General features: G+C 34.7%; 1 protein-coding gene across 5 annotated transcripts in view; it reads left to right on the forward strand.

The window, feature by feature from the left end:
* The window catches only part of ETV1 (ETS variant transcription factor 1), a 65,755-nt gene that overhangs the window by 4,151 nt on the left and 47,610 nt on the right, over positions 1–13,994 (forward strand). For 4 of the 5 annotated variants that reach the window (XM_032696933.1, XM_032696951.1, XM_032696941.1 and 1 more), the window contains one exon: positions 9,109–9,162. In XM_032696933.1, coding sequence (XP_032552824.1) covers positions 9,109–9,162 — 54 coding nt within the window. Of the gene's footprint in view, positions 1–9,108; positions 9,163–13,038; positions 13,159–13,994 lie in introns of those variants that run through there. The other variant, XM_032696963.1, reaches the window with a different exon arrangement.

Consider the following 13,994-nt stretch of genomic DNA (forward strand, 5'->3'; position numbering starts at 1 on the left):
GATTGTGTACTGGGTGATTAGAAAACTAACATTGGTGTGTTTTACACATGCATGTTCTTTTAAGTATTTCAAATAATCTTGCACAGCACATTCTAATGAAGAGAGAATGTTTAAGAACAATAATGTACAAATCTGAATTTAGAGTAGTTGCTGAGAGATTCATTTAACAATAACAAAAATGTGCTGCTGCATTAAAAGAACTTTAACAAGTTGCAAGGTAGCTTTGTGCTAGTTGAAGTCTATTTGTTCTTTTCAGCAATATTTTCTGATTTTTTTTACTTTGATGTTTACAATACTGTTTATATGAAGCATCAAGATTTTTGTGCATTGCCTGTTCTTAATATTTCTGGTCGACATTTATATGTAAACTTCTGCATCTGAAATAGACATGAATTTGATGAAAGTTAAAAAAATATCTCTAAATTTGTCCTGATTCAAAATGAATGTGAGTATTCACATATGTTTAATTTTTATCATGTACAGGACTGTGCACAGCTGTTTATAGAAGAGATGTTCTGGTTTTGTTGGTTATTTTTTTTGAAAGGAGGGATGTTGAGGTGAAATGTTTGCTGTTGGTTTACATAGAAAGAGGGAAATATTGCTGATGAGTACTTGCCTACATACTGATTCTGTTTTAACAGCTTTATATATAGTTAGTCAAGTTCTTTAGCTATAAGTAAGTTGTGGGGTATTGTTTATTTTGATGACATTTTTATTCTCATAGCATTATTTTTAGTATATGGTTATTCTGTATATAATCAGAAAGCCCTCAAATTAATGGAACAGAGGAAATATTTTTATGAATTAACATGATTCTTTCCTAATAATTGAAAACAGGATGTCCTGTACTAAGATAATTTTTGTAGTATAATGAACAGATACAACTATAGCTGTCTCCCTGTGGTAATTTTCCTAAGGAACTCTTTATGTGATATTATCTCATTCATTCTAGCAAGCTAGAATTATGTTAAAAAACTACTCAAAAGATACTATTTTTATTTGGAGAGGATAACTTTGATTTTTTCACTGGCATGGATGGTTTTGTTTCTGAAAAAATTATATTCTTTGATCATAAGTTAGAAAAATACAGGAATATTCATAATGCATGTGCAGATAATAATGGAAATTTAAAAATAATACAGAATTTAAAACTAATGATTTCTGTAGGTACATATATATTAATATAATTGCAATTTTTACTCTAGAGGCATTGCTTATTTTTGATTAGAATGAATTGTTCGAGAGCATTTTTACCTCTTTGTCAGAGTGTATTTCACTGAATAAATTTAGATAGGTTCTGAGAGAAAGGTGTCCAGTCCTGTGTCAGCTAGGTTGAGGAACCTTCTTAAAGGTAAATAAAATGATACAGTAAATATTTAAAAAATGAAAAAAAAGTTGATTTTTTGCCTAGCAGAGGATAATAAAGCTAAATAATGTTATTTGTCTATAGTATGTTATAGCTAAATATTACAGGTTTTCCAGTGTCCTAGAAATACTTTAAGAAATCTCTGTGTTTCGGGCCAAGCCGTGGTTTTAACTGTTTCATAAAACACAAACTTTGCACAGCTTTCCTACGGGCTAAACTAAAACTGAAATAAAAAGTTGAGAGCATCAAGTATTGAGCTGTTAACTTGATCCCAAAGTTTTAATAAAAAACCCCCCACCCTAAACAACTTTCAGTAGTCTTTATAATGTACTAGTGTTTGAGGATATTGTAGCTACGCTCAAATGTCTACATGGATGAGCTTAGCCAGGAAACAGATTTTGAAATCAGACTTGTTTACCCATTGCTAGATGTGTCCATTTATGTTCTTCTGGACCTTCATAGGCTAGAAGTCTGCCAATTTGGCAGCATCAGTAGTGTTTACATATTTCTTTTCATGAAGCTCTGGAGCCAGGGAAATGACCATGAAATTTTAAAACATCTTGACCCTTTTTAAGAAAAGCAGTGGCAGCTGACCAGGTTTCTCCCACGAGTTCAGATCCCCACTGGGGAGTAACCAGGTCAAAAATCTACTTATTAGTTAGGAGAAGAAAGTGAGTTCCATTTTATGGCACACAAATATAATGCTTGAGAATTTTTTTTGTTTGCTCTTCCTTGAGCTATCCTACATCATACATTTTAGCCTGGAGATTTTTACAGTTAGTGTCACCTATGACAAGTTGGTGGTAAACAAATAAACAGAAATGTATTCTTTTCCTGTTGGAAGTGGTGAGTGGTTCACATGTTTTAAAGAATTAATCCAAATGTAAACAATTCAGTAACCTCTTTAATATTTTATTACTACATAATTAACAAGCTGAATGCTACTTACAGAAAGCTTACAAATGCATTCCACTAGCTGCATACTAGATTTTTATGGAAATGAGTTTTGGTTCTTACTCTGTGTAGTATTATATATGTAAGAAAGAATCTAAATTATTTCGATGTAAAACTTACTCTGAATAAGGTTTCCTCATGTCAATTGTTATGCAAGACAGAAGATAGAGTATAACTGTTTTCTGATGCCAGAAATTGAAAATGGGAAGCCTTTAATAATTTTGTCAATGTTCAACTTTGAAATAGTTAAAATTGCCTATTGCTAACTAATTCAGGTATCTTTTCCTTTATATTTAAATAACTCAGTGGCAACAATTTGTCACGATAATACTGTAAAATGAATTTATTAATTCTATATATTTGGATTCAGATTGGTTCTGACATAAAAATTGTTCAGTGCTTTGAAAAAAATGGTTCAAATATTAATCTAATGTTATCATGGTAGCTCTTACTTCTTACTGTGGAATAAAATGAAGAGAGAACAAAGTTTTAGTGAGTGAGTGTCTCCTTTCTATGGAGAGAGCATTTGTTTTTGGGGAATAATAGATTACCAAAACCCAGAGTTTTATTTAAAATTACTCAGATGCTAATTTCTCCTACAGCTTGTTAAAAATACGTAAAAAGCATCCCAAGCAAACACGAATAATATATGTACTAGATCTGCTTCTTAGAGCAATAGATAAGAAGCTTCTCAGATGGTAATATACTGAAAAATAAAATACAATGTTCTTTGAGTGATTTGGAAAAAAACCCAAAAATATTAAGTGAACAGAAAGCGGTTTGAAATAATAGCTACAGGTGACGGGTTCATGACTCTACTGTGGCTCAGCTACATTGAGTGGATGGCTTCTACAAGCTACTAGTATTCAGAAGCCAGTTTTTAGTATCTGAAAGTAAGTAATTTTTCTGAAAAAATTAACACCCAACTTCGGAATGAACTTTAGAAATTTCTGCCCTCTGCTTTCCTAACCTGAAGGTCCCACCAGCGTCGCAGTGATGTCTAAGCAAGTGTTGACTTATAGTTTATTTCTTAAATGAGGAGGTATGAAAGTAAGTAGCTTCTGGTTCTTAAAGGATTATTTTTAAGAAAAGTACTAGATCTTCAAATAGTACTCTAGTTAGAGTGGCTTTGTTTAATCCGGCTAACTAGATTTTTTCTCCCAAAAAGTTGTAAAATTTACGGAGTGTAAGGCAAATTCTATGTAGCCATATTCAAGAATTGTCTACTTTTATCAATTTTTATAGTAGTAATAATAGTCAAAAAATGTTAATAACCTTCATGGCTGAAATCTGCTAATGAGGACAAACACTCTTAAAAGCAGGGAAAAGACTTTTAGTTTATAGTACAGAGAATGTCTTCTTTTTTTCTTTTTTTTTTTAGTGGATTATAGTGATCTGACAGATTTGGTTTTCTAATACTCATAACTTGTGATCTTAAATATCTGCGCAAAAAAGGAGAAGAGTTAAATTAGGCAAAATGGGAGGGAAGGGGATATTATTTAAAAAAAAACCAACAAAACCCCAAAGAAATAAATCCACCAAAAATCTGCAAGTCTTAAGTCTGCAAGAAGTAATAGTCTGAAAGTAGTAATGTTTTTCTTGTTTGCTGGAAAAGTAAATAACTTTTACTCAAAATAATAATTTTCAAAGGCATAGTGGAGTTTGCTAACCATGAGGCGTGTAGCGAAATGTTAAATGCGAGTGCTCCTTTTAAGCTAACTTTTTTCCTCATTTTTAGTATAGCAACAAATGAAGAGCAGATTCTGCAAACCCATCTTCATATTCCTAGGGATTATTCACATAAGGAAGAATTTTGAGATCTGGAGCTAGTTTTGAACTGCATTTAAGTTTATTAGTCAGAGCATCTCACATTATGTAAAAAGGGTTTTGGCTTGTTTTGACAGCAAATCCAGTGCTTATGGGAAATAATATTTTTTACCATCTTGAAATTTGTCAGTGTTTTGCTTTCTGAATGCTTCTTTGTTAGAGACAGTTGTTCCCGTGGAAAAAGAACAACTACCAACTAACGCCCCCCACCCCCCCCCAGCTCTTTCAGGAATTAGTTACAATTTAGCCAATCTTTCAGATATTCAGACTTGACAATGAATCAAAGAAAACTCAATAGACCCATTACTGTTGAGGCCTGAAGCCTTATTTTAGCTGAAGCCAAAATACTACTGTTCGTATAGAATTTCCTGTCAATTTCAATTTCTTTTACCACTTTGAATAACTGATGGATATTTTAAAACTAATTGCTCTTAGCTCTAAAAGTGAAGCATGAGGTCAGAGCACACAGTACCGCAGGAAGTGTTCTGCTACCCAAAATAAAGTTTTAAGTGAAGCATTTGCAGCTTCTTGTTTTTCTGGAACGTTTCCGATTTTTTTTTAACAGGAACACCTTTCCCTGGAATGCAGCTCAGCTTTTGGAAGCAGTTTTTGACTGGGAGTAGGAAGAGTTAAATTTAAGCCCTTTATAGTTTGCTTAACTTTTCATTTATAATGTTCCTCAGCAGGTCTGTGCTGCATCTTGAGACAAAGCAGTGAAATCAGTGTGTTTATGCCTAAAGTTCAAGTTTACTTTGCTGTAGCTCTCTGGAAGGGTGTGACATGAAAAGCTTGTGGTTGGGGCCACATGGTTCATGCTGGACTGTGTTTTTGTGAATGGAGGCAGAACTCCAGTTCTGACTGCTTGTCTTGAGGAATTGCTTCGGAGATCAGCTGTCTCATTCACTGGCAGAAAGAATGACTCATACATCTTCTGCCTTGTTTGGCTCCAGGTCATTGTTACAGTGGATAGAGCTGGTTTTAATTAAATATTAACTCCTTTTGTCCTGGATGCTTGTTAATGGGAACTTTTTGTTTACTTGCAATGAAAGCAAGCTAACAGGCCCTAGTTTTAAACTTTTTTTCCCCCCAAAATTGCTTTCCATTTGCAAAATGAGCTGTCAGTTCAGCTTTTCAAAGATTGTTTAAAGCTCTAAAAACTACAAACAAGTATTAAGTGTTTTTTACTGTGAATGTTTGCATTTGGCAAACTGATTTTAACTTAGTAGGTAGTGAAACTGTAAAACCTAAACTGATAACATCTCAAGATCATCATTAACGTTTCTGTACACTTCCCAAATCCTCTTGAGACGTTACAACTATAGTCAGAAGAAAAAGAAAACTTTTGGTAATATTCTAGGCTGAGTCGGATAGTGTATGCTGCAGATGTCTGCTTCAGGAGTGTGAGGCTTGATGGCTCTGAATGTGGAATGAACTGATGTAGCTGCTTCTGCTATTAGCAGTAAAAGCCACATGCTTAATATCTTTCAAAACCTTTTATTAGTCTTTTGGAATACACTTGCCTTCTCAAACCCCCATAATTAAGTAGCTCAGGGAAATATTCTCATTCGGTTAGGTGATCATTTCAGATATCTTTTTCAATTTTCCTCTGAATGGCAAAGTAAAAAAAAAAAAAAAAGTTTTGGTGATTTATGCACTGTGTCTTGTGTATGTTAACAGAAGACCAATGAAGATTTTATGGCAAGCTTGCTGAGTTGCAGTATTTGTGAATAAAAGAGGAAATGAATGGCATATGTATATAAATGTGCAGACAGTTGCAACACTGCAAGTACATTTTCCTTTCAGACATTCATGTTGAAGGGTCTTTACTAGTCTATTTAATTTGCTACAAAGTCTGCCTGTAATTATTCAAACTCCAGGTACAAAAGCCCTCTTCTACTTGAGTAATGGAATGATGTATCCCAATTATTTGCCCTCTCACAGCAAGGTGCTGGTGGAAGGAATCTCTATGTATGAGGATGATTGCTTGCATTTCAGCAGCATGATCATGTGCGAGTTTCAGTTTTGCTAGTTTAAAAATAATATCGGATTAAATGAAGGAATAATTCGAGTTTTCATTTCCACTAGCAGATCCTTTTAATTTCTCCCTATAGCCTTTTGGGCTCATTTCTAAGGTACTGATGCTACTAAAATTAGATTCCAGTAGAAATGCATGTTCTTGGGTTGAATATTTTGGATGTTGTTATTTGTTTTGTTTATAGTTGGCAGGGGTTTGAATACTTCTTAACTTGCTGAGTTCCTTTCTCTAAAGAGGCTTTTAAGGCTATGTTAATATTGTATTTAAATTTTGACAGTGTAGTCTCCACCTGTTTCCAGAGTACTGATAAAGTGATGTGCTTTGATCTCTATTAAGTATGCCTTCATAAATTTTGGGGATCCATGAATGAAGTACATTTTTCTTGTTTATTCCTTAAACAAGAGCAAATCAGGTGTAACGGCAGTAATATAGAGGTTTCCATGACATATTTTATTTTTTCCTTACTCTGTGGCTGGGGAAAACCAAAAAGAACCTTATTTACTGATATTTATACATAAAACTCTACAACAGATTTGTTCTGGACTAAGTCGAATTAAAGTGACAGAACCAGAACAAAGCACTGGTGAAGCTGTCTGGTGCGCAGAGAGTGCTCTATGGAAAGTTATATGATATTGGCTGTCCCAGTGCTGCAATCACTAAATGTAGCCTCTGTATATAAACAGGAGTTTTTTTTTTTCTTTAGGGCTTTTTCATATATCCTAGATTCGCAGATTAATACATATATATGTATATATAAACTGCAGGTGTGTGTTAAAAAATTAGAGTTCTACTAGCCTCCTTGCTGCATTTGAAAATGATAGCTGGCTTAAGAAAACTGCGTGGGATGTGTCTTCTGTAAACAAGAAATTACTTGATACAATTACTTTAAATCTGAATGTACTCTCAGACCCTTGAAAAACAATTGGAAATATAAGAAATCCTTATGAACTGATTTTTAAGTAGAAGACTTTGATTTCATAATTGGATTCTTCTGCGACAGTCAAATGGTTGGCATTTTTGTAAGGAAAATGCCAAACATTTGCATGCAGTCAATTGCATGAAATGTCAGAAATTGCGGAGTGTTAATATTTGGGCTCCCTGAGTTCATTTTTGGTAAAAGTTCTGTAGTTTCTCTGGAAGAAAGAGAAATTTAATGTGTCAAAAATACTGGGAATATTTGGGTTGGTAAAATAAGTGTTTTATACAGCTTCAAACTTTGAGGAGCCCACATGTCCTCAGAGGCACTGATTTATCCTAGAAGGATGGTTTACTGTAATGTTATTTTTTTCTTTAAAAACCCAAACAACAAAGCAACAGTAGCCATTGGTTTTTTTTCACAGTAAGGCTAATTACACTTAGTGGGTTTATCTTACACTTCTTTTCAAATCTGCGTTTGCATATTTCCCAAGGTCATTTGTTCTTAAGGGGTACTTTCTCCAATTAAGACAGTAAGATTTTAAATTTATTTTAAAATCCAGAGCAAATAATTTTTCAGTGTAATGAGCCTGATTCTGAACTCTTAACCAGGAAAAAAAAAAATTCCAGTTAAGTCATTAGAAATATTTCCTGAGTAAGGAGTGGAAATCTGGTCCATGAAGAGTACTGTAGTGCACATTGAAAATAACTGTAATTATAGTTAAATATGTATTTTAAATTCAAACAAATTATAACTGGTAGCAATTGTACATATATGATGGGGAGTATGCACTTTCTAAACTAGAAAATGCTCTGAGGAACATGAAAGTTACATTTTATCACTTAATGTGTTTAATAATTTGATAGTCACAGTTTTGATAAATGATTATATAAGCAGCATTTACCTCTCAATTCTCATTGGGTAACCAGATCATGGCAGATGTTAACTTTTAATGAGGATCATGTGAATTATTTGCTTATCTTTAGACAAGAACTGTGTAAATTAAAGTATTTTTAAACAGCTAATTTTATGCAGCTTTACTGTAGTAATTCCTGTTAGTGTGTATGTTGAGGAAACGATGACAAAGTTGAGATGATAAGCTGGATCTCTCTCGGGATGTACGCAGCAGCAGTCTTGCTCCGAGGATGCCATTTCTCAGTGTAATTTTCTGCAGTTATTTGAATGCATTCATCTGTAATATACATTTAGTGGTATTTCAGCTTAAATGGTTTAAATGAGTTTACAACACCGTTTGAGAGATGGTTAATGTCTTAGATATACAATGAAAAGGAACTGAGGTACCACAGGAGCAAAATTATCCATTAGCAGAGCATGAAATGATTGTATTTTATAGTTCTGGTTTGTGATGAAAGTTTCCTAAAAGCAACGATGATCCTACATAAGATGAATGGATATTAATCATGATTTTTGCTTTAAGTAAATATATTTTTTTTTTAATGTCTGAAATGTTGTTGTTGAACCAGGAATTCTGTGGTCTGGTAAAATAGTTCTTTTTGAATGTTTGAAACAATAACAGAAAATCCCTACTGTGTTGGCTGACTGTCACAAACAATTGGAATCACATTTAAGTAAACCAAAGGTGTGGTAGTTTGGGGTTAAAGAAACATAAGTGTTAATCACTAGGATTTGTTTTTATGTGGACTTAGTGTTCAGATATTTTGAAACTGAGCACTGATGAGTTTTACCTGTGGCATGGTAGGTCCAGACCCTGGTGCAGGGAGTGAGGCAGGGCAAGTCAGCCCATTCCCATTGCTCTGTGCCGGGGCTGCTGTGGACTCAGACTGCACCGCACAGCTTCACCCCAGGGTTTATCAGATATTAAAATAATGCACTTGCCTGATTTTCATACTCAACAAGGAAAAAAAAAATCCTAGTTTTAAACTTGGCAGTGCTTTGAATTAAGCACAAGTCTTTATTTATGCTATAAGGGCTTCTTTTAATTCTTGTTTTTTGTTTGTTTGTTTGTTTGTTTTGTTTTCCTTTCTTCAGCTCAGGTACCTGACAATGATGAGCAGTTTGTGCCAGACTATCAGGCTGAAAGTTGTAAGTATAGTACGACTCATTGCTTTCTTAAAAATATGTATTTGTATATTTATGTTTGGGTTTTCATATTTGTTATTTATTGTGTCATCTGCAATCCTTTTGCTGGTCGGTGACATCAGTGTGATGAGCAGATAAAGCAAGTGGCATTTTGATGTGCAGCCAAAAGAAGTTGTTTGGGCTGAAGGTATAACCTTTAGCAGGGGACCCTCTCCTATCGTTCCCACCCTGAGCCCCAGGGAAACATGGAAAAACTCAAGTTGTGGAGGTGGAAGGAGTTCGTTTGTCCGTAGAGTGAGCAGAGGAGCATTCTGAGCCGGTACGGATCAGATACCGTGGGACATAGGAGGCAACTTTGCTGAGCAGAAATCAGGCTGCTCAACACGTTTTGTGTATCAGCAAATGAATACAGTTCTCCACATAATCAATCAAATACAGCCACTGCTGAAACATTTTTAAGTTATCTTAGCATGTGGCATTTTGTTGCTCAGACAAAATTTCCTTTTGAATTAATGGGAGGAAGCAGGAGTTACATTAAGCTGAATGTTTTGCTTTGTTTTCTACTCTACTTAACAAGGACCTAAACCTATTTTTATCAGCCTATGCCACTCGAGTCTTGCTTTCACCTGCTAAAATGCTACTATTCTGTTAAGCACTGGCTCCCCTTTGCTGTACCTTTGCTTCTCTGGTTTTGGGTGGTTGCAAGGACATAGCATGAGAAACATCTGACAAAGTCATAGACTTCTTGGAGCACCTTTATGCATTTATATTCCTCATGGCAAGACTTCTCTCCATCATCAGAAGTCTCTTCTAAACAGTGTTTGCTGATTGTAGCAGAGCGCATGGGAGCTTTTCCATTTTGCTAAATAACTTAAATAATTTATCCTATCGGAGTGAATTACTGCAGTTCACTAAACCAGATAGCTGTTAAATACAGCATTCATGTACTGAAACATTAAGATTAATATTAGAGAGATTAGGAAGAATTGCATTAAAATAGTGTTTAACCCAAAAAACAAATTCAGTTTTCCTATAAATCTTTTAGATTATTTTTACAGTTACTAGGAATTGTTCTAGGAAGAATTTATTGAGAGTATTCATAACAGCATTTTGTGAGGAAAAAAAACCCACACTTTTTTTTTCATCCCCTGGAATTGTTGCTGTGCAGGATAGTATTCCCACACAGCAGCAATTTATATTTGTTTTTCTCTCAAAGTTCATGTTCATAAACCAACCAAAAATCATAGTCACTTTTCAACTTATAAAGTTGCCCTTATAACAGGGGTTTTTTCCTACCTCTGTCTTAAAAGACTTTAAAAAAAAAATATAATGTGAAAACCAAAACAATCTATAAATTGAAAATTGGATACGTTATTTTACATAGGGAATTGTGCCCAAATATAGTCATTCATGCATATATCCTTTGTGTAACAGTACAAAGTTCAGTTGGGGCTTCTATTAACCCACAATTATCGTTATACAACAAGTCAATGATTCTTGGAAAATACTTTGTGAGCTGTGAAAGAAAAGCCCCATTGAAGCTGGTCACTGCTTTTGGTGATAAAGAAATACTCCTAATATGGTTATTTTATTAATGCTGTTGTATTTCAAAGTTCCTTAGCCACAGCTTACACAGTATTATCAAAGGAACATTTATTTCTTCGTTTCAGTTGGTTTCTTTATCTTAAGTAAAGGTCAGGAGAGCTTCCTGGTGAGCTACTCTGGCAAAGGTTATGGAGTTTCAGACGTATACTTGGTTATAAGGTATGTAGCTGTGGGCTCTGCAGAACAGGAACAGAGATCAACATAACCAAAGCCATGGGGAAATTACTGCTGCAGAAGTAGCGCAATTGTGACCATTTTCTTTAGGATCCAAACCTGCCTTCAAACTCCATTATAATGACTTACTATATATAATCCATACCTCTGCACGGTACTCGCCCCGTTACTGGCAGCAGTCTGGCAGGAGCACTTCGGTTTTGTTGGTTTTTTTTTTAATTTATTTTTATTTTATACGTGGGAGAGGATGGACAAGCTTTCATGGATTTAGTGTTTAATGCATTTAATTGAGCCAAAAATGGTGAAGGATAGAAGTGTAAACCAGTGAAGGAGGTCACAGCCACTCTAGTTCAAAGGCAACTAAACTGTGGTTCATTGCAGAAGTTTTATTTATGGAGCTGGATATAGGTAGAGGGATGTGGTTGATGTGCAGAATATGTAAAGAAAACTGCAGTGCTCCAGTGAAACAGTTACAATCTGCAGTCCAGGTGCAAAAATTAATGACATTTTATTTCAGGATTCATTGCTTGAGAAATGGGCTTTAAAGCTGAGGCAGATTTGCGGTGTTAAACTGAAACTCGTGACATTAAAAGGAGACTTAAGAAACTTTGGTAGCAGTAGCAGTACTGGAAAGCTGTGGTTAAAACTTTCTTGCCTAGAAATTACCAACTTGGTGATTTGAAGAGGTCAGCTCTTGGAGCAAGATGTGGAAGCTAGCGGAGGAACTGATACTGCCAAGATCGTGTGCTGTGTCCTACCACTGAGCAGGATTAAATGCCCCTTAAAGTGCTGTGGGTTTTGCATTTTTTTCTGTAATAATGATTATAACTAGTGAAACTGCACTGGTATTAGTAACTAAGGGAAACATTTAGTTTAGATTAGATATACAGTCCACTTTATCCACTCAGGGATTTAACTTCAAAGCTAGCTTGGGACCATGAATATTTCAATTATGAGTTGCTATTAAACTTCAATCCATTTTCAAAAAGCAAACATAATATGTGTATTTATAGTTAGGTGTAGGCTTTAGATATTATGAGTGAGATCAACAGCTAGCATAACTTCATGTGGTATTATTGACGTTATTGGAATTACGCATATTTCTATTAGCTAAGGATCCGGCATGTCAAGCTTCCCCTTAATGCTTTAAGCTTCAGTTTACCTGTTTAAGGTAGAATTTATTTTATTACTCCTTTATGTCTTCTGGAAAGGGGTCCTTCCTACCATAAGAATCTTAGAAATGTCTGCATTTTCAAACCTTCCTTTTTTGTCATCAAAGCCCCATCTTCTCTTACCTTTTTATTAACTATTTTTTTATCTTTGCATACCTATCACAAAGTACCTTTTTGTAGTTTTGCTTACAAAAAGGAGTGAGTGGAGTGAGTGGAATGTAGAGTAGAAAACAACTGCCTTGTTCGGATAAAATTTGAAAAACAGAACACAGTTTAGTTTCTTGTAACCTTCTGCTTTCTGTGAGAACTCAACTTCTTGAGTTCTGAGGGAGAAAAATTTATATGAAAAAGATTTTTCTTGTTGTTGTTTGAAGTTGCACTAGGAAAATATTGAGTTGCATATTAGTGTAATTTTCTTACTTTTTCATTCCCATTCTCATACAAAATAAAGTCCACAAAAAGAGTGAGGAATCACTTTTACAGGCATTTACTTAAAAGTTCTGTGTTAGGCAGGTTGGTTTTGACTTATTCTGAATCTGCTTCTGCAGTTCAGCTCACCTGTTTGCTGAATATTAGAGTGACTTCCTAATGACTCTTCTTTAAAACAGTTACATGAGAAGTTGTGTAAAGAAAAGATGCAAAATCTTTTTCCCCTAAAAAGGTGAATGCTTTTTCTTTTTTTTCAATCAGAGTTCTGTATATGACTCTTTTTCCAAATTCTTATCTAATTCATAAAACTTAATTAAGCTGTTCTTCTGTCAGTATAAAATCAGTATTCACGTGTGGAGAAGGGTGACCTGTGTTAACTTCCTCAGATAAGGTTTCCTATTGTTTCAAGTCCATTTTCATATACTGAGGAGGAGCCAGATCCTGAACTGCTTGTAATCAGTGGCGAGGCTTTCAGATACTGTAGAACAGCAAGGACTTTCCACTGCAGGAGTAAAAATGAATAAAGTGTTCAGTTTGCTTGAAGTCAGTAGCTGTTGAGGTGAAGATTGCTTGCTCCCATTATTTGGATGGTTTCTGTGACAGACACAAGAGGAAGTAGGTAGGATTTGCTGATGTTTAAAGGATGTAGTTGGCAAAGAAAACTTGGTATTGTCAACAATACCCTGAATTGTAATTCGACCTAGGTAGAATTGGTTATAAATGGGGATTACCCTACACCAAACCGTATTGCCTTGTGTCTTCATAGCATAATCACATTTTGTTTTGTTTTTATAATATGTTTTTGGACTAATCTATTTTTTTTAGAGTTTTCTTTTTTCTTCTTTTGCCCTGAAATGTCAGTTACATACTTAAAAATAAGGAAAACCTCTCGGTTTTGGCTTTTTGTTTGTTACTGGATTTCTGTTAATGAAGATTTGTCTTGTACTTCACCTTCTTGATCAGTTTTCTTCTCTTTCATTTTATTCCTGTGTTGTTTTCCAGATCATCACAGCCTTTACACTGCCCAGGGGTAAATGTTAGGGTTAGACCACAGCTGTTGACAGTAAATGGGAAGAGCTGGCTGTAAAATCCGTGCTCCTCCATGTCTGATTAAACTTTAAGATAGGAAAAATACTTTTTTAGTAGTTATTTTGTCGCTGATCTTTCATGACCTTTATTCTTTCTCTTACCTCTTTTTTGTTCCTCCAGTTTTAGCAAAGGAGTGCTTTCAATGTAGATGCCAGGAGCCTTAAATTATTCAGGGATGTGCTTTTTAGATGCTCTGGCTTGCAATCTTTAAAAGCCTGTTAAAGAGAGATTCTTTACACAGGCTTCAGGTAGCTGTATTCTTCTGTCATTTTAACTAATGGTGTAGGATATTCCAAATGCACTTCAAATGAGGAAAAGCTTTAATATTTACTTATATGTTTGCAGCATGCAAAATAATGATTTTTT

This window comes from Chiroxiphia lanceolata, chromosome 1 (assembly GCF_009829145.1).
Source record: "Chiroxiphia lanceolata isolate bChiLan1 chromosome 1, bChiLan1.pri, whole genome shotgun sequence".
Taxonomy (NCBI): domain Eukaryota; kingdom Metazoa; phylum Chordata; class Aves; order Passeriformes; family Pipridae; genus Chiroxiphia; species Chiroxiphia lanceolata.